The 16,857-nt window shown below is 38.7% G+C and overlaps 1 protein-coding gene across 6 annotated transcripts in view; it reads left to right on the forward strand.

Moving 5' to 3' along the window:
* LOC114326186 (mucin-17) overlaps positions 1–16,345 on the forward strand; it is a 296,076-nt gene extending 279,731 nt beyond the window's left edge. For 3 of the 6 annotated variants that reach the window (XM_050649964.1, XM_050649963.1, XM_050649962.1), the window contains exons 4-8: positions 2,160–2,369; positions 2,524–2,790; positions 2,853–6,398; positions 6,470–10,811; positions 15,284–16,345. In XM_050649964.1, the coding sequence (XP_050505921.1) occupies positions 2,160–2,369; positions 2,524–2,790; positions 2,853–6,398; positions 6,470–10,811; positions 15,284–15,383 (8,465 nt within the window). In that variant the 3' untranslated portion in view covers positions 15,384–16,345. The remainder of the gene's footprint in view (positions 1–2,159; positions 2,370–2,523; positions 2,791–2,852; positions 6,399–6,469; positions 10,812–15,283) is intronic. The other 3 variants (XM_050649965.1, XM_050649966.1, XM_050649967.1) reach the window with 3 other exon arrangements.
* Positions 16,346–16,857: the final 512 nt, after the last annotated feature.

Genomic DNA, 16,857 nt, shown 5'->3' on the forward strand with positions numbered 1-16,857 from the left:
AATATCAATTACCACGTTAAGCGATACGGAACACAATAATTACTTGAAATCAATATTGTCACTTTTTGCTCATAATGCATTTTTGTACAAACCTTTAATATTACAAGAAAACTATGCTTCAGTCATTCATTATGTTTATTATAACTATCTATATTGTTATGATCTGCTTTTTATTACTTTCATATCAATTAGTCTTTATTTGATTACTCCAATTAATTATTCAATTAATTATCCAATTGTTGCAAATCATTCAAAAAAATTAAGAAAAAATCTCAGGGTGCTTTTTTATAATACAAAAAAATATCTAAATTATCTTATGTTATACTTATCTTCTCTCGTGGTTTCAGTATCTCTTAGTTGATTCTTATCGGGAGAAAAATAGGAAAGGGAAATAAATAGAAATACATAAATAAACATACAGAAATATCTTTTATTATCAAATTCAATACTCGATCAATTAAAACCTGTGGACATAGCTGTCCGAATGAAATGTTTACCACTTAAATTTATTCTAGTTCAAATAAAAATTTATCGGTTTGTTCCCGATGACTTTGATATAACAAGCTAAACAAACAAATTTAGGTATTCGCAAAAATTACTTATACTTCCTATTTAATTTTTGAAATATTGGAATCTTAATTCAAATGCTTTTACTCAAAATTTTAGTTTCCGAACATAAAAAAAATCTTTCACATAAATTGACTGACCTTTTGCTTCACTCACAATGATGTCTCCTCTTGACCCAAACAGCTCTCCCTTGTTGACTATGTTAGGCTACCCATCAAAGCCCTCTCCGTTCTCAAGCTTCAATTCAGCAGCATACCAGCACTAATTCTCCAAAGAAACAACGAGCCAGGCCTCTTTTAACCAGTACTCGATTCAAACAACTCCAAAATTCTCTCCTCTCCTTCTCACAATAATACAGAATCAAAGAGGTATTTCTTCTCAATTTGATCTGTCTCTCGTTCCACTTTTCAGCTCCCCTCTCCACTATCAAACAACCACTGGTACTTGCTTTTTAACTATCCACGAAAACGTTGACTGCTCTTCAGCGATGCCGATCACATAATAATCCCTCTTTCCAAAACTATCTGAAAATTCAACCTTCTCTCCTTCCCATTCCAAATTGCCAAACCAATCAGCGACATTTCTTCTTCCCCATTCTTTTTTTCACTCGAAAAACCCACGCATTGTTTCAAAAATATTCCTACCATCATAATAATTACTTTCGGGAAATTCTACAAAATTTACTCGGGGTTAAACAAAAGGAAATTAAAATTACAAACTTTCTTTTACATTATTTTCTAAAGATATCATTACCTGTGGCTTTTGGCCTCGTGCATAACAAAACACCGTTATAATCTCCAAATACCCTGAACAATTATTGTCTATTCATATCACTTCATATCACTCAGGGAAAAAAACTCATTAACGATAACCCACTTCTTAAAAACTACTTATAATAAATAGTTACAAATCAATATACAGGGTGTATCAAATTTATGTGCCCGCGTTATATTAAAATTAATAAAGTTTTTATTCTATCTTTGATTGATAAATTGATACACAATAATATATAACAGATATGTTAGTGTACTAAAAGAGCGTTCTGGAGAGTTCAGTTGTCCAATTTATGACTATGTATAACTACTATAAAAGAAAGGAATGCCCTTGATGAACCCTTGGACTAGAAACCCTGGTCAAAGACTAAACTGTCCAACATCAGAGTAAGATATAGAAAGGTTGGCAATCATGATGGCTATTCTAACTTTTGACACTACATCCCGAAAGAGTTCAGTTGAGCTGCATCCAAACCAACCTCTGAGGTGTCTCAGCCAGAACATTTTTCTTCTAGCTATGCTGCGCCTTCCTTGAATCTTTCCCTGCATTATTAACTTTAGAAGTTCAGGAACGTAAAGGAGTAATTACCCGTTACTATAGATTTTTTTATAACTGAAGTTTTAGATATAAGTTTTCCATAATTAAATCAAACACACTAGCTGAGATCTAAGTATATAGTAGAACAGGGAAACCAACAATCAGATCTAAAGTTTCAAGAAGAGATAGAGTATTTAAGAAAAAAACTTTAGATAATAGATTTTCTACTTTTAGTATTACATTAAGTATTTTATGTTTAACAATGATTTATTTTGTTTCAGTCGCTGATGCAACTGGCTGTTACTATAATTTCGAGCACTACGACGAAGGCGATAGGATAATAACGAACGAGCCATGTTTAAACTGCACTTGCCACAACAGGATGCTAATGTGCTACCTTAGGGTGTGTCCTTTCACGAAAGCCATCGGACAAGACTGTAAAGTAGAAAAGAAACCCGACCAATGCTGTCCAACTATTACCTGCCCCGAAGGTAAGACAAATTATTTCCTATTAACGAAACTACGTATTCATACTTGGTCCAATACCCATATTTTGGTCCAAGTAACCTAACTCTAGTGTAAGTCCCAATAGTTACAACAATCCCTGCATAAGATCACTAATAAAGATTTTTTTGTTTTGTTCAGTTCCTGTCCAGCTGGTCCCCCATGCCTCAACGACACCATCTACAGCGATAGGTCACCTCAACGAATACGGTTGCTCAATAGATAACCTCTTCTACGCTGACGGTGCCAAAGTGCCATCAAACCCCAACAACCCTTGCGAGGTTTGCTACTGTATTAGAAACAAGACTGCCTGTATCATACAAGAATGTACCTTAACTGGAAAATTGGTCGAAGGCTGCAAACCTGTGTATCTCGAAGGAGTTTGCTGTCCATTGCGATATGATTGCGGTAAGATTACCTGAGAAAAAGTTTAAAACATCAATAAATAACAACTTTTTTTTCTTTTATAGATCATCCAGAATATCCCCAGATCGAAACAACTGCCAGACCTCTTCTTACTACAACTACTACAGAAGTACCGACAACCACCCTCATTCCTACAACCACGGCAATTCCAACACACTGCACATACAACAATGAAAAATATCTCGATGGTGCTTTGGTCAAGAAGGACGTACCATGCGAAAAATGTTACTGTATGAGAGGTGACATTGTCTGTGCCGTTCAAGAATGTGGACCAACTCCTTTGGATAAAGTCAATTGTACAGCTCTTCCACGAAAAGAAGGCCACTGCTGTCCCGATACTTACGACTGCAATATGGTTTCAGAAGAAGATCTAACGACTATATCTTCCTATGAGGCTCCTACAACACAACCTACTATTGTAACACCAGAATCACAAACAAGTAAGCCGGAAGAAGTCGTTACTCCCGAACTTAAGGATAGAGGAGAATTCAGTACAGATGCTGCAGAAACCAAACCAGAAACTACCACCGAAAGATTAACCTCTATAGTGACAGAGGTAGTAACTGAAATTTCACAAACAATATCCTCTATAGTATTCGGTACTACTGAAGAACCAAAGAAAACAGATAAATCAGAGGAACCTCTCACAGAAAGTTCGCCAGAACCTACAAAACAACCGGAAATTCCTGAAACCCCAACTGAAAAGACACAAGAAGTTACTGAAGTCCCAATAGAGAAGGTAACAGAACCTGCTCAACATGAAACAATTGCTCATGACGAAACTGAAGAACCAGAAGAACCAGAAGACCATCAGACTTCGACCGTTGCCAGTAAAGAGTCATCTACAGCGTTACCCTCAGGCTTTGAAGACGAACGTACAAGACCAATAGACAAAGAAGGAGAAACCAGACAACCAACTGTACAAGAACCATCCAAAGAAGGCGAAGAAAGCACTACCAAGTTACCTAAAGACACTACTGAAAGTGAAACAGATAAAAGCACTTACGCTGACATAACTCCACAAGAAACAACTGTTGTTAAAGAAGAGGTAACAACGCAACGAGTAGCCATTTCTGAAGGAGCAACTATCTCAAAAACTGCTGAAACTACCAAACTTCCTGAAGAAGCACCAGTAACGACAGAAAAGGCCAAAGAAACAGAATTGCCTAAATCTGAAACGACTGAAGGACCTAAAGAGTCTCAAGAGCCTACTGATGTCACTAGTGAGCAACCTATCGGAACAGAAGGTACAAAAGATACTCCCGCTCCCGCAGATATTCCTAGTGAATCATCCAAACCAGAAGAGTCCCAAACAGAGACATCAAAATCAGATGTTACAAGTGAACCAGAAACTCATAAAGCCACTGACGCTATTAAATTAGATACAACAACAGAATCACGTCCAACAGGACAACCAGGAGTTACTAGACTAGAACCAATAGAAACACAATCTCCCGAGAGAGAACCTACGACTGAAGAAACCCATGAAGCGACTGAAGAATATCAAGAAACTACTGAGAAGGTTCAAGAATCAACGCAGAAGGCACAAGACTTAACCGAAAATACTCAAGCATCATCTGAAAAATCTCAAGAAACACAATCTCCTAGAGATGTTACTACGGAACCCATCACATCTGTAACACAATCTGAAGTAGCAGATGAAACAAGCGAAGAACCCAAAGACACACAGCCGTCACACTCTACAGAAGAACCAAATAAGCCTACAGAGGAGAAGGCACCTACTGAATCAGGTATCACTACTGAATTGCCTAAAGGAACACCAGCAGATAATAAAGATGTAACTAGTGAACAAACGGAAACAAAATCTCAATCAACCGAAACGCAACCATCCAAACCTGATGCTACTACTGAAACATCTTTAGAGACTCAAACTATTACTGAAAAAGTTGAACCAGTAGAAACATTGCCTTCAAAGACAAAGGCAACAACAGAACGAATTCAAGAATCAGAAGCTACTAAAGCCTCACCGAGTGAAGTATCTGACGAAACTGAACCCACTAAGGCACCATCTGTAGAAGGCTCTCAAGAAACAGACCATCCTACAGAATTGACTACACAAAAGTCAGAAGAAACTGAAGCTCCCAAGGTATCTTCTACAGAAGAACCTGAAGGAACAGAACAATCTAAAGCCCCATCTACAGACAGAAGTCAAGAAACAGAATCGCCGAATGAACAACCTATCGAAACACAACCTCCTAAGAGTCTACCTACAGAAGAACCTACTAAGGCAGAATCAGACGAGCCTACAAAAGAATCATCCACAGAAGGCGCTAAGGAAACGGAACCTTCGAAGGTTACAACTACGGAAGGTCCTAAAGAAACTAAACCAGTAACTGAAACACCTACCACGAAAGCTGCCGAATTGACAACAGTAGAAGAAATGGAGATAGTCACAAGTGCACCATTAAACGAAACTGAAAAACCACTTTCAATGGATCACAAATCTGAAACAATAGTGCCAACTAAAGCACAACCCCCAGAAACCACAAAGTCAGCAGAAACGGCGACAGAAGCTCCGGCTGTACAAACAACTGAACCTCCAAAGGCGGAGGTCCCACCAACACAAGAAACGGTGAAGGAATCTAATGAAATACCGGAGGCTGTATGCACTAAAGAAACATGTGGCACACAAGACCAAGCTCCTTCAAGCACGGAAAAACCAACGCCAGTTGAAAAAGACCATACTGAGTCTAACCAAATACCTGAGGGTCCATTGAAAGAAACTACTGAAGGAGAAACGCAGAAGCCTTTAGATATTACTGACAAAACACCGGCCGTATCAGAAACTGAAGGTCCAGCCGTTGGTACCACAACAGAAGCTGAACTTCTAACAACAAAACCGCAAGATAAGCAAACTGTACCATCGGAAAGTACAGCTCATGAATCTACAACTCACAAAGACATTTCAGAAAGTTCGACAGAAGTTAAGTTGCCAGAGGTTACAACAGAAAGTCAAGCAGAAACCACATCACATGATATTAGAGAGAATGAAATAATTCCTTCGGTAACGACTGATAAACAACCACAAGAGACAGAATCTACCGAAAGCCAAACTGCCAAATCAGAAACTACTCAGGAACCGATTGGAGAAACTAAACAGCCTGAGCCTGTTACCACTTTGAACGAAATAACCACACAATCAGCACCTGCTGTACACTCAGAACAAACAAAATCAGCAGAAGCAACTACAGATTCTACAACAAGACCAGAAAGCTCCACTGATGCAACTTCGGAGCCCATAACTGTTATTCCATCGAAACCGTCTGAGACTGCAACTCAACACGATGAAAGTCCAGATGTTACTGCCACAGAACTTCCAGAAGAACCAGAAGTAACTACAATTGAAGAAAGAGTGCATGGTATTCCTGGAGAAGGTAGCTGTCTGGTAGAAGGACGTACATACAACAACAACTCCAATGTGCCACCCTTTAATCACTGCCAAGTTGCCTGTAAGTGTGTCAGCTCCATCCTCAAATGTTCCCATGTGCCATGTCCAGATCCACCGAAGGATGATTGTGTTCCTGTAGTTCCAAGACCAGAAAATAGCTGCTGTCCTGTATACCAATGCGGTAAGTGTCATATTTTAAGCTTACGAAAATCGAGTTTCGATTTTTCTTTATTATCGATTTTTATTTTACAGATATGGAATCAAGCAGTCAAGTTATTGAGACAACTACACCCAGTCTAGAGGAATCTGCAACTACAGCCGCTAAATCTACTGGATTGCCAGAGGACGAAACTAAATCACCAGAAACAGTGACCACACTCAGTACTTCAGGTTCAGAAGACACAGAGAAATCGACAACAGCAGCTTCTGTCACTAGTCAAGATGATGTAACTGAGAATGAAATTACAGAACCTGTTATAAAAGTAGAAAGTTGTTCGGGAGAAGCATGTGCACCATCCCAACCAAGCGAGTCTACGTCAATTCCTGAACAAGTAACGGAGGCACAAAAAGAAGGTGAAACCTGTACAGGAGAGGAATGTGCTCCATCAAAGACAGATGATTCGACTAAACCTGTTGAACAAACCACAGAGGAAGGAGAAAGTTGTACAGGAGAAGGATGTACTCCATCGAAATCAGGCGAATCTACACCACCAGTTGAGCAAGTAACTGAAACTCAAAAAGAAGGTGAGGGTTGTACCGGAGAAGAATGTGCTCCACCTAAATCTAGCGAGATTACACCGCCCGTTGAACAAGTAACTGAAACACAAAAAACAGGAGAAAGCTGTACAGAAGAAGGATGTGCACCATCTAAATCAGGCGAGGTTACACCATCAGTTGATGAAGTAACTGAAAGACAGCATCAAGGAGAAGGTTGCACTGAAGAAGGTTGTACTCCATCTAAATCTAGTGAGACTGTACCACCAGTAGAACAGGTAACTGAAACACAAAAAGAAGGAGAAAGTTGTACAGAAGAAGGATGCGTTCCATCTAAATCTGGCGAGACTGTACCACCAGTTGAACAAGTGACTGAAACACAAACAGAAGGAGAAAGTTGCACAGATGAAGGCTGTGCACCATCTAAATCTGGTGAGACGGTACCACCAGTGGAACAAGTAACTGAAACACAAACAGAAGGAGAAACTTGCACAGATGAAGGCTGTGCACCATCTAAATCTGGTGAGACGGTACCACCAGTGGAACAAGTAACTGAAACACAAAAAGAAGGAGAAAGTTGCACAGACGAAGGATGTGAACCATCTAAATCTGGTGAGACTGTACCACCCGTGGAACAAGTTACTGAAACACAAAAAGAAGGAGAAAGTTGCACAGAAGAAGGATGTGCACCATCTAAATCTGGTGAGACTGTACCACCCGTGGAACAGGTAACTGAAACAGAAAAAGAAGGAGAAAGTTGCACAGAAGAAGGATGTGCACCATCTAAATCTGGTGAGACTGTACAACCTGTGGAACAGGTGACTGAAACACAAACAGAAGGAGAAAGTTGCACAGAAGAAGGATGTGCACCATCTAAATCTGGTGCGACTGTACCACCCGTGGAACAGGTAACTGAAACACAAAAAGAAGGAGAAAGCTGTACAGGAGAAGGATGCGTTCCATCTAAATCTACTGAGACTGTACCACCAGTTGAACATGTGACTGAAACCCAAAAAGAAGGAGAAAGCTGTACAGGAGAAGGATGCGTTCCATCTAAATCTAGTGAGACTGTACCACCAGTTGAACAGGTGACTGAAACCCAAAAAGGAGAAACTTGCACCGGAGAGGGATGTGCTCCATCTAAATCTAGTGAACCTGTACCACCTGTAGAACAATCAACAGAAGTACAAACTGAAGGGGAGACTACTACTGTAAAACAAACGCCCGAAACATCAGAATCATCTACAATAAAATCCGAAGGACAACATGATGATACAGAAGCACAAGAAACACCTACAGTACGTATCCCGGTAGATAAAGTACCAGAAGTAACTACAGAAAAAGCAACAGAGGTAACTACAGAAATTAGAATTACTCCCAGCACAGAATCGGTTAAACCAGAAGAAACAACGACCAAATCTGAAGATAATAAAACTGAATCTGATGTAGTCACTCCTCTAATTGGTTCCACAGAAGAATCGATACCTATTACAACAGACAAAAATGTTGAAACGACAAGTAAATCAACAGAAATTACAGATGCTCCTGTTACCACTAAGGTTGCACCAGAAGAAAGCTCTAAAGGTACAGTAGAACCAACTGAGGTGCTACCAACTGACAAACCTAAAGAACCTACATCGTCAGATACAACTACCTCTGAACAATTACCTACTAAAGCTCCAGAAGAAACATTAGTTACTGATGAAATTCCCAAGGAAACAGAATCTTCGCAAAAACCTAAAGAGACGGAACCATCAACTGAAAGTACTGTTAAATTAACTGAAACTGAGGGACCTACAGTTTCTTCAAATGAACCATCTAAGGAGGTAACACCCACGTCAGAACAGGAAACTAAGAAAACATCGACAGAACCTTCAACAGATTACACAGTGACAGAAACAATTGAATCAGACCGTCCATTGGACTCAGGAGCACATATTACTGAAACTACATCTTCAACGTCTACTGAACAAAGTTCTAAACCGTCAGTAGAAACTGAAGCGCCAGTTACACAGAAAGACGAAGGTGAAGAAGGCACAACAATTAACGCAGTTACACAATCTCAGCCAATATCGGGATCAACCGAAGGAAGCCCTACAGAAAATGAACAAGAAGTAACAACAGACAATGTAAAGGAACAAACGCAATCAGAGACAAAAGCTGAAGTGACCACAATAGGCAGTACCAAAGCAGAACCAGAAGCAGTGACCAAAGAACAAACAACAGTAACTAGTACGAAATCTCAAGCAGAAAATACGGAGGAGGCAACAACGATAGGTTTGACTAAACTGGAAGGAGATAAGAAGGAAGAACCAACGACAGTAGGTACTACAAAATTGGATGAAGATAACAAAGAGCAACCTACGACGATAGGTACTACAAAATTGGATGAAGATAACAAAGAGCAACCTACGACGATAGGTACTACAAAACTAGAAGAAGATAAGAAAGAGGAAGGTACAACGATAGGTACTACAAAACTACAGCACGATATTAATGAAGAACCAACAACAGTAAGTAGTACTAAAGAAGAATCAGATGTAACAACAGGAGCTTCAGCACAAACTGAAAAATCGGTTACTTTACCTACAAAAGAATCTGAAACACAAGGAACAGAAAAAGCTGAGTCAACCACGATAGCTGCTTCCAAACCGTCTGAGACGACACTTGGTCAGGAAACTACAGAACAGGCTGGCATAACGGAAGCAACTATCAAACCAACACAACCCCCCAGCGATGATTCTGTTACAGAAGTAAAAGCTTCGGAACCCGTTCAAACCACATCCGTTGAACCAGAAACCGCAACAGAACAAAAGGTGCCAGTAACTGAATCTTCAAGTCAGTCACCAGTTACAGAACAAAAAACAAATGAACCTGAAGTTACTACACCTGAATTACGTGTACCAGTAACCGAACAGTCAAGCCAACCATCGAGTACAGAACAAAAGACACAAGAATCTGAAGGTACAACACGACCAATAGTTTCTGAAGAGCAGCCTATAGAGGTGGAGCCTACAGTAGAGGGCAAGCCTGCTGAAGCAGAACAGACAACAACGGAAGGAAGAATTGAAACAACTAGTAGAACAGTTACCGAACCAGAAAGTGCGCACAGTACTTCTATCGATGAAGAACCAATTACAGTACATATTGACGACAGACTGAAACCAGAAGTATCTAATGCCTCTACAGAGAGACAACCAGTTCGTACAACGTCTCCTGTTGATGTGAAACCGGAAACCGAAGCTCCACAAATCTCGGAAAGTCCAAAGAATGACACTTCAGAATTATTTACGTCTGGACCTCATCAAGAGGGCACAACCAGAATATACCCTGTCGATGGTGAGCTCTCTACGTCACATCCACTGACTCCGCTTTCAACCGAACATCCAACTACCCTGGAACCCGCACATGCCCATATTCCTGGAGAACACGAACACGTACCTGACCTACCAGATTATCACTCTCCTGGAGAAGACTACGACGATGAAGAACCAAGTCCCTTGGGTCCAGGAACCTGCCGATATGGTGGAAAAGTATTCGTATCAGCCCAACAAATTCCCAGAGATGATCCTTGTGATTTCTGCTTCTGCTTCAGAAGCGATATTATCTGTCTGCAGCAGAGCTGTCCTCCTCCCATCCCCAACTGCCACGAAGAACCAATCAGAGGTTTCTGTTGTCCGAGATACGAATGCCCCGTTGCCATGGCGACTGCTTTGAACTTTACGACGACGACCACCACGACGACGACGACGTTGCCGCCACATTTCTTGGCGCACGCGTACCGAGGCAGAGCTACGAAAGTGGGATGCCAAATCAAGGGGCAGGCGTATAATGTAGGAGACTTCATTAGATCTGCTTCAGGGCCATGCATGCACTGCACGTAAGTAGCTGTTTATTTAATATCTAGTCAACTCTTAAAACACCACCATCAGATATTTTTCTATCGTGTACTTTTTACTGCGTGGTATTGGAACCATTATCTTGTTCTTCTTCTTCATGTACCGTGTCCTTTGATGGTAACGTTGGTACCATCAGAGCTATCTTAATTTTATTCACTGCCACTCCAAATAGCATGCTTGTATCAATACCATACCAATCTCACAAGTTCTTCAACCATGAAGTCTTCCTTCGTCCTGGATTGAACCGAGAATACGTAGCAGCAATGTAGGTGAATCCTCAATGCATTTTTTATGTCTCTGTTACATAATAGCTTGAAGATCCTTCTAGAAGCGGCTCTGGTCTGCTCAATATTTACATATAGACGGTTTTATATTCTGTTGTTTACTTGTTACGAGTATTTTGGTTTTCCGTGTGTTCAGAACCAGACCTGTTTCCTTACAAACCTCAACGACCCTGTCAAGTAATGTTTGCAGATCTTCTTGAGAAGAAGCTAGGAGTACTGTGTTGTCCGCATGTCGCAAATTATTGATGACTTCACGGTTCACAATTATTCCTTCTTGTTTTTCAGAAAGTACATAGCTGGAAATTTCTTTCGGAATAAACCTTGAAAAGCAGGGGCGGCAAGAGGCATCCCTGCCGCACTCCTGTTTTAATAAAAGCCTGTGATTCAAAACCGTCTACTAAAGCTGATGTTGTTTGGTCCAATACAAATGTGCAATTATGCGAACGTCTCTGCCATCCAAGCCAATGCATCTTAAAACTTCAAATCATAACATGATTGATCTGTATTACAGAGTGCTTAACACGACCAAATGCCTTTTGAATTTAAGATTGTATATTTCACTTGGAATCTCATCAGAACCTGTCGCTTTGCCATTTTTTGATTATTGTATGGCTTGTATTACCTCAGGGCATGTCAGTCCGTCTCAAGTAGTAATATCAGGTGGTTCGTTGGCATCGAAACACCACGCTTACCAGATGGTTTAGTAAGTTGGTTTGAGAAATTGGTAAGATATGGTAGATCATGATCATTCTCTTTGACTTATCCTTATGCGGGGTCGGCTTCCCTAATTGCATTTCTTCACACAATTCTATCTTGGGTCATATCAATGTTAATACCCTTTACCAACATGTCCTGTCTTATCGTCTCCCCCACGTCTTCTTTGGTCTTCCTCTCCTACTCCTTCCAGGAATCTACACTTCAGCAATTCTTCGTATTGGGTGATTAATGTCTCGACGTTGAACATGACCAAACCATCTCAACCTATGCCCTCTCATTTTGGCATCAATTGGTGCCACACCTAGTCTTCCCCTAATATACTCATTTTTAATTTTATCCTTTTTTGTCACTCCACTCATCCATCTAAGCATTCTCATTTCCGCCACATGCATTCGTTGTTCCTCTTTCTCTTTCACCGCATAACATTCAGTTCTGTACATCATAGCCGGCCTTATGGCTGTTTTATAGAATTTTCCCTTCAATTTCATTGGAATTTTCCTGTCACACAGCACACCACTCGCTTCCTTCCACTTCATCCGTCCAGCCCTAATTCTACTGCATGCATCTCCATCTATTTCTACATTACTCTGCAATACCGATCCCAGATACTTAAAACTATTGCTTTTTACAATCAGTTCATCATCCAAAGATACCATTTTATTTGTAGTAACTCCATCTTTAAATGAGCATTCCAAATACTCTGTCTTTGTCCTACTAAGTTTTAAACCTTTTTCCTCGAGAGCTTGTCTCCAATGTTCCAGTTTTTGTTCTAAGTCCCTTTCACTATTTCCTACTAACACATCATCAGCATACATTAAGCACCATGGAATGTTACCTTGTAGTTTCGCTGTTATCTGGTCCAAAACTAATGAGAACAAAAACGACTAAACACCGAGCCTTGGTGCAATCCTACTTTCAAATGAAATTTATCAGTCTCTCCCACACCTGTCCTAACACTAGTCGTTACTCCCTCATACATATCCCTCACAATCTTTACATATTCACCAGGGACTCCTTTCTTACTGAGTGCCCACCACAGAATCTCTCGAGGAACTCTATCATAATATGCTTTCTCAAGATCAATGAGTACCATATGAGCGTTTGTTTCTTTACTCCTGTATTTTTCCATTAACTGCCTTATAATGAAAATTGCATCTGTTGTTAACTTGCCCTGCATAAAGCCAAATTGATTCTTGGATATTTCGGTCTCTTAACGTATCCGTCTATTAATTACTCTTTCTCATATTTTCATTGTGTGGCTAAGTAGTTTTATAGCCCTGTAGTTTGTAGATTGTTGTATATCTCCCTTGTTTTTGTAGACAAGTACTAGTATACTGCTTCTCCATTCGTCTGGCCTTTGTCCAACTGCCATAATTCTATTAAATAAACCTGCTAGCTACCTTATTCCTGTCTCTCCCAATGCTCTCCATACTTCCCCAGGAATATCATCTGGTCCTACCGCTTTTCCTTTCTTTATTTTTTGAAGCGCTTGAGAAACTTCCTCGTTTGTTATTTTGGTGACCATTGCTGCTACTGTCTCCGTTGACTCCACAGGCTGTTTGTCAAATTCTTCATTTACATAGGAATGGGTTGTGATGTCTCTGAACTAAGCGAAGTGGTTTGCTTTTAAAAGCCTAATGTTTTTATTGGATAAATTTCAACCCAGAAACACTAATGAGGTAACCAAATCAAATCAATTGCTAAAATTAATTAAAAGCAAATTTATTTTGTTACACCAATTTTACAATTTATTATTTGAACATAATATAGTCATAATATCAAGAGCAAGTAACTTTTTCTAGGAAGAATTTTAAGAAAGCTGGTTCTTTATTATGTTATTTTCTAAGCTCCCTCAAACAGCGTATAATACCTGCTACCTGCTATTTTTGTAAGCTATTATTGTATTAAAATTTACCCAGCAAGAAACACGAAAATAAACTTAAACACAATGTGTGACTGGCACTGGCCGATCTTAAAAACATCTGCGGGCGATATGCACTCCCGATCATCAACGAATGCGAACGTTCGCTTCAATGTAAATGGCCCTACTTTGTAGCGTACGAATGACCAAGCGAACACCTACGAATTCGTTCCTTCGTTCGTTCGTTCGTGTTCGCTTTGATTTAAATGCGCCTTAAAATGTAATCTATTTGATTTCTAATAATTCTCCTGGGTTTGTCTTGAGGGGATTTCCATGTGTACAGCTTTCGAGGTGGTAATTGGAAAAATGTGTTAGTGACAACGAGTTCTGAGTCTTCCGAGTATTAAGTAAAACTGATAAATTATGTAATGTTTTGTAGGTGTTGCCGGCCAGTGCCGGTTCACCTTATTCACCACTATATTCACTTACACAAGTGTCACTCACACAAGTCTTCTGGCCACTGTCTCTTGAGTTTCCGAACTGGTAATGGACGATTGGTAAGCGTGGAAATCAGCTCGTTGTTGTGATTGGTACTTCTTTTTCTATGTTTGGTCGCATGCATTCCTATTACGTCCTTTATGAATGGAGTTTTTAAGTCCTCATGTAATCTTTGGTTTGAAATATACCAAGGTGCATTTGCAATGATTCTTAAAGTTTTTGATTGGTATGTCTGCAGAATTTTGGTATTTGATGGTTTCGTACATCCCCAGAGTTCAATCCCGTAGGTCCATATAGGTTTTAGTATTATTTTATATATTGCCAGTTTGTTTTTTATGGATATTTGTGATCTTCTACCAAGAAGCCAATTCATTTGTCTGGTTTTTAATTGGAGTTGTTGTTTTTTAGCTTTAATTTGGGCTTTCCATGTTAGTTTCTGATCCTGATCAAGATGAATACCTAAATATTTGACTTCGGTCTTCATTGGGATAACTTGGTGGTTTATTGTAACATATGGACAATTTACATGTCTGTTCGTAAATGTTATGTGAGCCGATTTTTCGTGGTTTACTTTGATTTTCCATTTTTAGAGCCAGTTTTGTAATCGATCTATATGTGTTTGTAGCTTGGTAGAGGCCACTACTAGATCATGATCAAGCGAAATTATTGCTGTATCATCGGCAAACGTGGCGATAGTTGTTTCGTTAGTAGTTGGTATATCAGCAGTGTATAATAAGTACAAAAATGGTCCCATAACACTGCCTTGGGTATTCCTGACTTTATGAGTTGGTAGCTTCTGTTATCTTTTTCCATTTTGATATCGAAATGTCTGTTCTGATTTTAGAAGTAAGTACATCTGACTCGGCATGTTTGTTTTTAGTTTGTATAACAGCCCTTGGTACCAAACCTTATCAAAGGGTTGCTGAATATCTAGAAATGCTGCAGTGCAAATGTTCTATGGCATTGCCGAGTTGTGGTGTGTTTTTCCCTAAAGCCAAATTGATGATTTGGTATTAAATTATTAATCGAGGTTATACTATTTATTCTACTTTGCAGTAGATTTGAGATTTAAACTGTTTTTGTTTTGTTTTAGATGTGGTGGAGATGGCCAAATGCAATGTGATCCAAAACAATGTAGTCCAGAACCAATGTTAAGGCAAATGATCCAAGCAGTGTCGAAGAGGAGAAGATGAGCTGCTATCTTGTAACTAGTGACAATGCCAGAGAACTGTGCAAAGTGATACAGACATTTATATACAAATTGATTGACGAACTAGTGTCGAAGAAGAACTTTTTTTACAAAAGAATAATATAAAACAAGCATTCTCGGGTGCCAAAAATACAGACGTTAATTAGGTAGCGTGCCTTTTTTTATAAAAAGAAGAAAATGTCTTTGCGTAATGGTGCAATAGAGTAAAAACAGGTATTTGCGAGAAAACTGTGACCAAAGTCCTTATTTATTACTTCAGAACCACACAATAGCTCAATTTATACATTTAACCATAACCTTAGTTTTTGTAAATATTATCTTGGATTGACATAATGCTCAAAGCAGACCAAAAATTGCATACATTATTTATTCTGTAATATTTTGAACTTAAACATTTTTCTCTAGGAGTTGCCTCTATTTTCTTTTTTTTTTTTTTCGAGTTTCTAATCTCACATAACCTTTATTTTTAATATAAACACAAAATAAATTTTCTAGAAATAAAGAAACTGCCCCTAGGCTTAACTTTTTGGTATTTCTAAAATATAACCTTTCTTCTTAATATAAGTACAAAATACAAACAAATAAACTGTTTCTAAGCTTAATTTTTAGAGATTCTAACCTCATATAACCTCTCTTTTAATTGTAAGTTCAATCCAAAGTAGAAATGACTTCTGTATCTGGATTTAATCCGATTAAACATATATAGACATACCTGTTACCTGAACAAGTTATTAACATACAGATATATCTTCTTTTTTGGACTGCTTGGTCACTATTTTACAAATAGACTGTTTTTACTTTACATCACAGATGTATACTCGATTATGTAGAATATTTGTAGGTCAGTTTCCAGAAAACCTCTTGGAAAAGTGAATGACTATTGATACTGTATGTTATTTATATTTATTCGTTTAAAAATACATTCAATATACAGTGTATGGAAAACACAGTAAATGGAAACTGGAAATGGAAACATAAAGATATCTGTGACACCTCTTATGATACAGTAACAAAATGTTGGTTATGTACAGTCGGAAAAATGGAAGAATACCGATGAACGATCACATCAATCACTTATTTTGTATTTGCTGTCTTTTTCTATAAATAACAAACGTTTGTTATAGAAAAAGATAGCAACTACAAAATAAGTGATTGATGTGACCGTTCATGGGTATTCTTTCATTTTTCCGACTGTACAATGTATTAGATGTATAATACCAGCGATTTAAAATTTTATATTTTCGACGTTGCCAAATGTTTCTGTACAATTTCTGAGATATATGGATAATATGCATATCTTTAAATGGGACGGCATATTACATATTACAATATTTTATTACAGTATTTATTGTCGATGCAACATAAATCTGTTAGTGGCCAATATGGACCATTGATATGCAGAAATTAAGAAACATATTTTTATTTTGTAATTAATATTACTATAGAGAAAGTATCTA

The sequence above is a fragment of the Diabrotica virgifera genome, chromosome 4 (assembly GCF_917563875.1).
Source record: "Diabrotica virgifera virgifera chromosome 4, PGI_DIABVI_V3a".
NCBI classification, from domain to species: Eukaryota; Metazoa; Arthropoda; class Insecta; order Coleoptera; family Chrysomelidae; genus Diabrotica; species Diabrotica virgifera.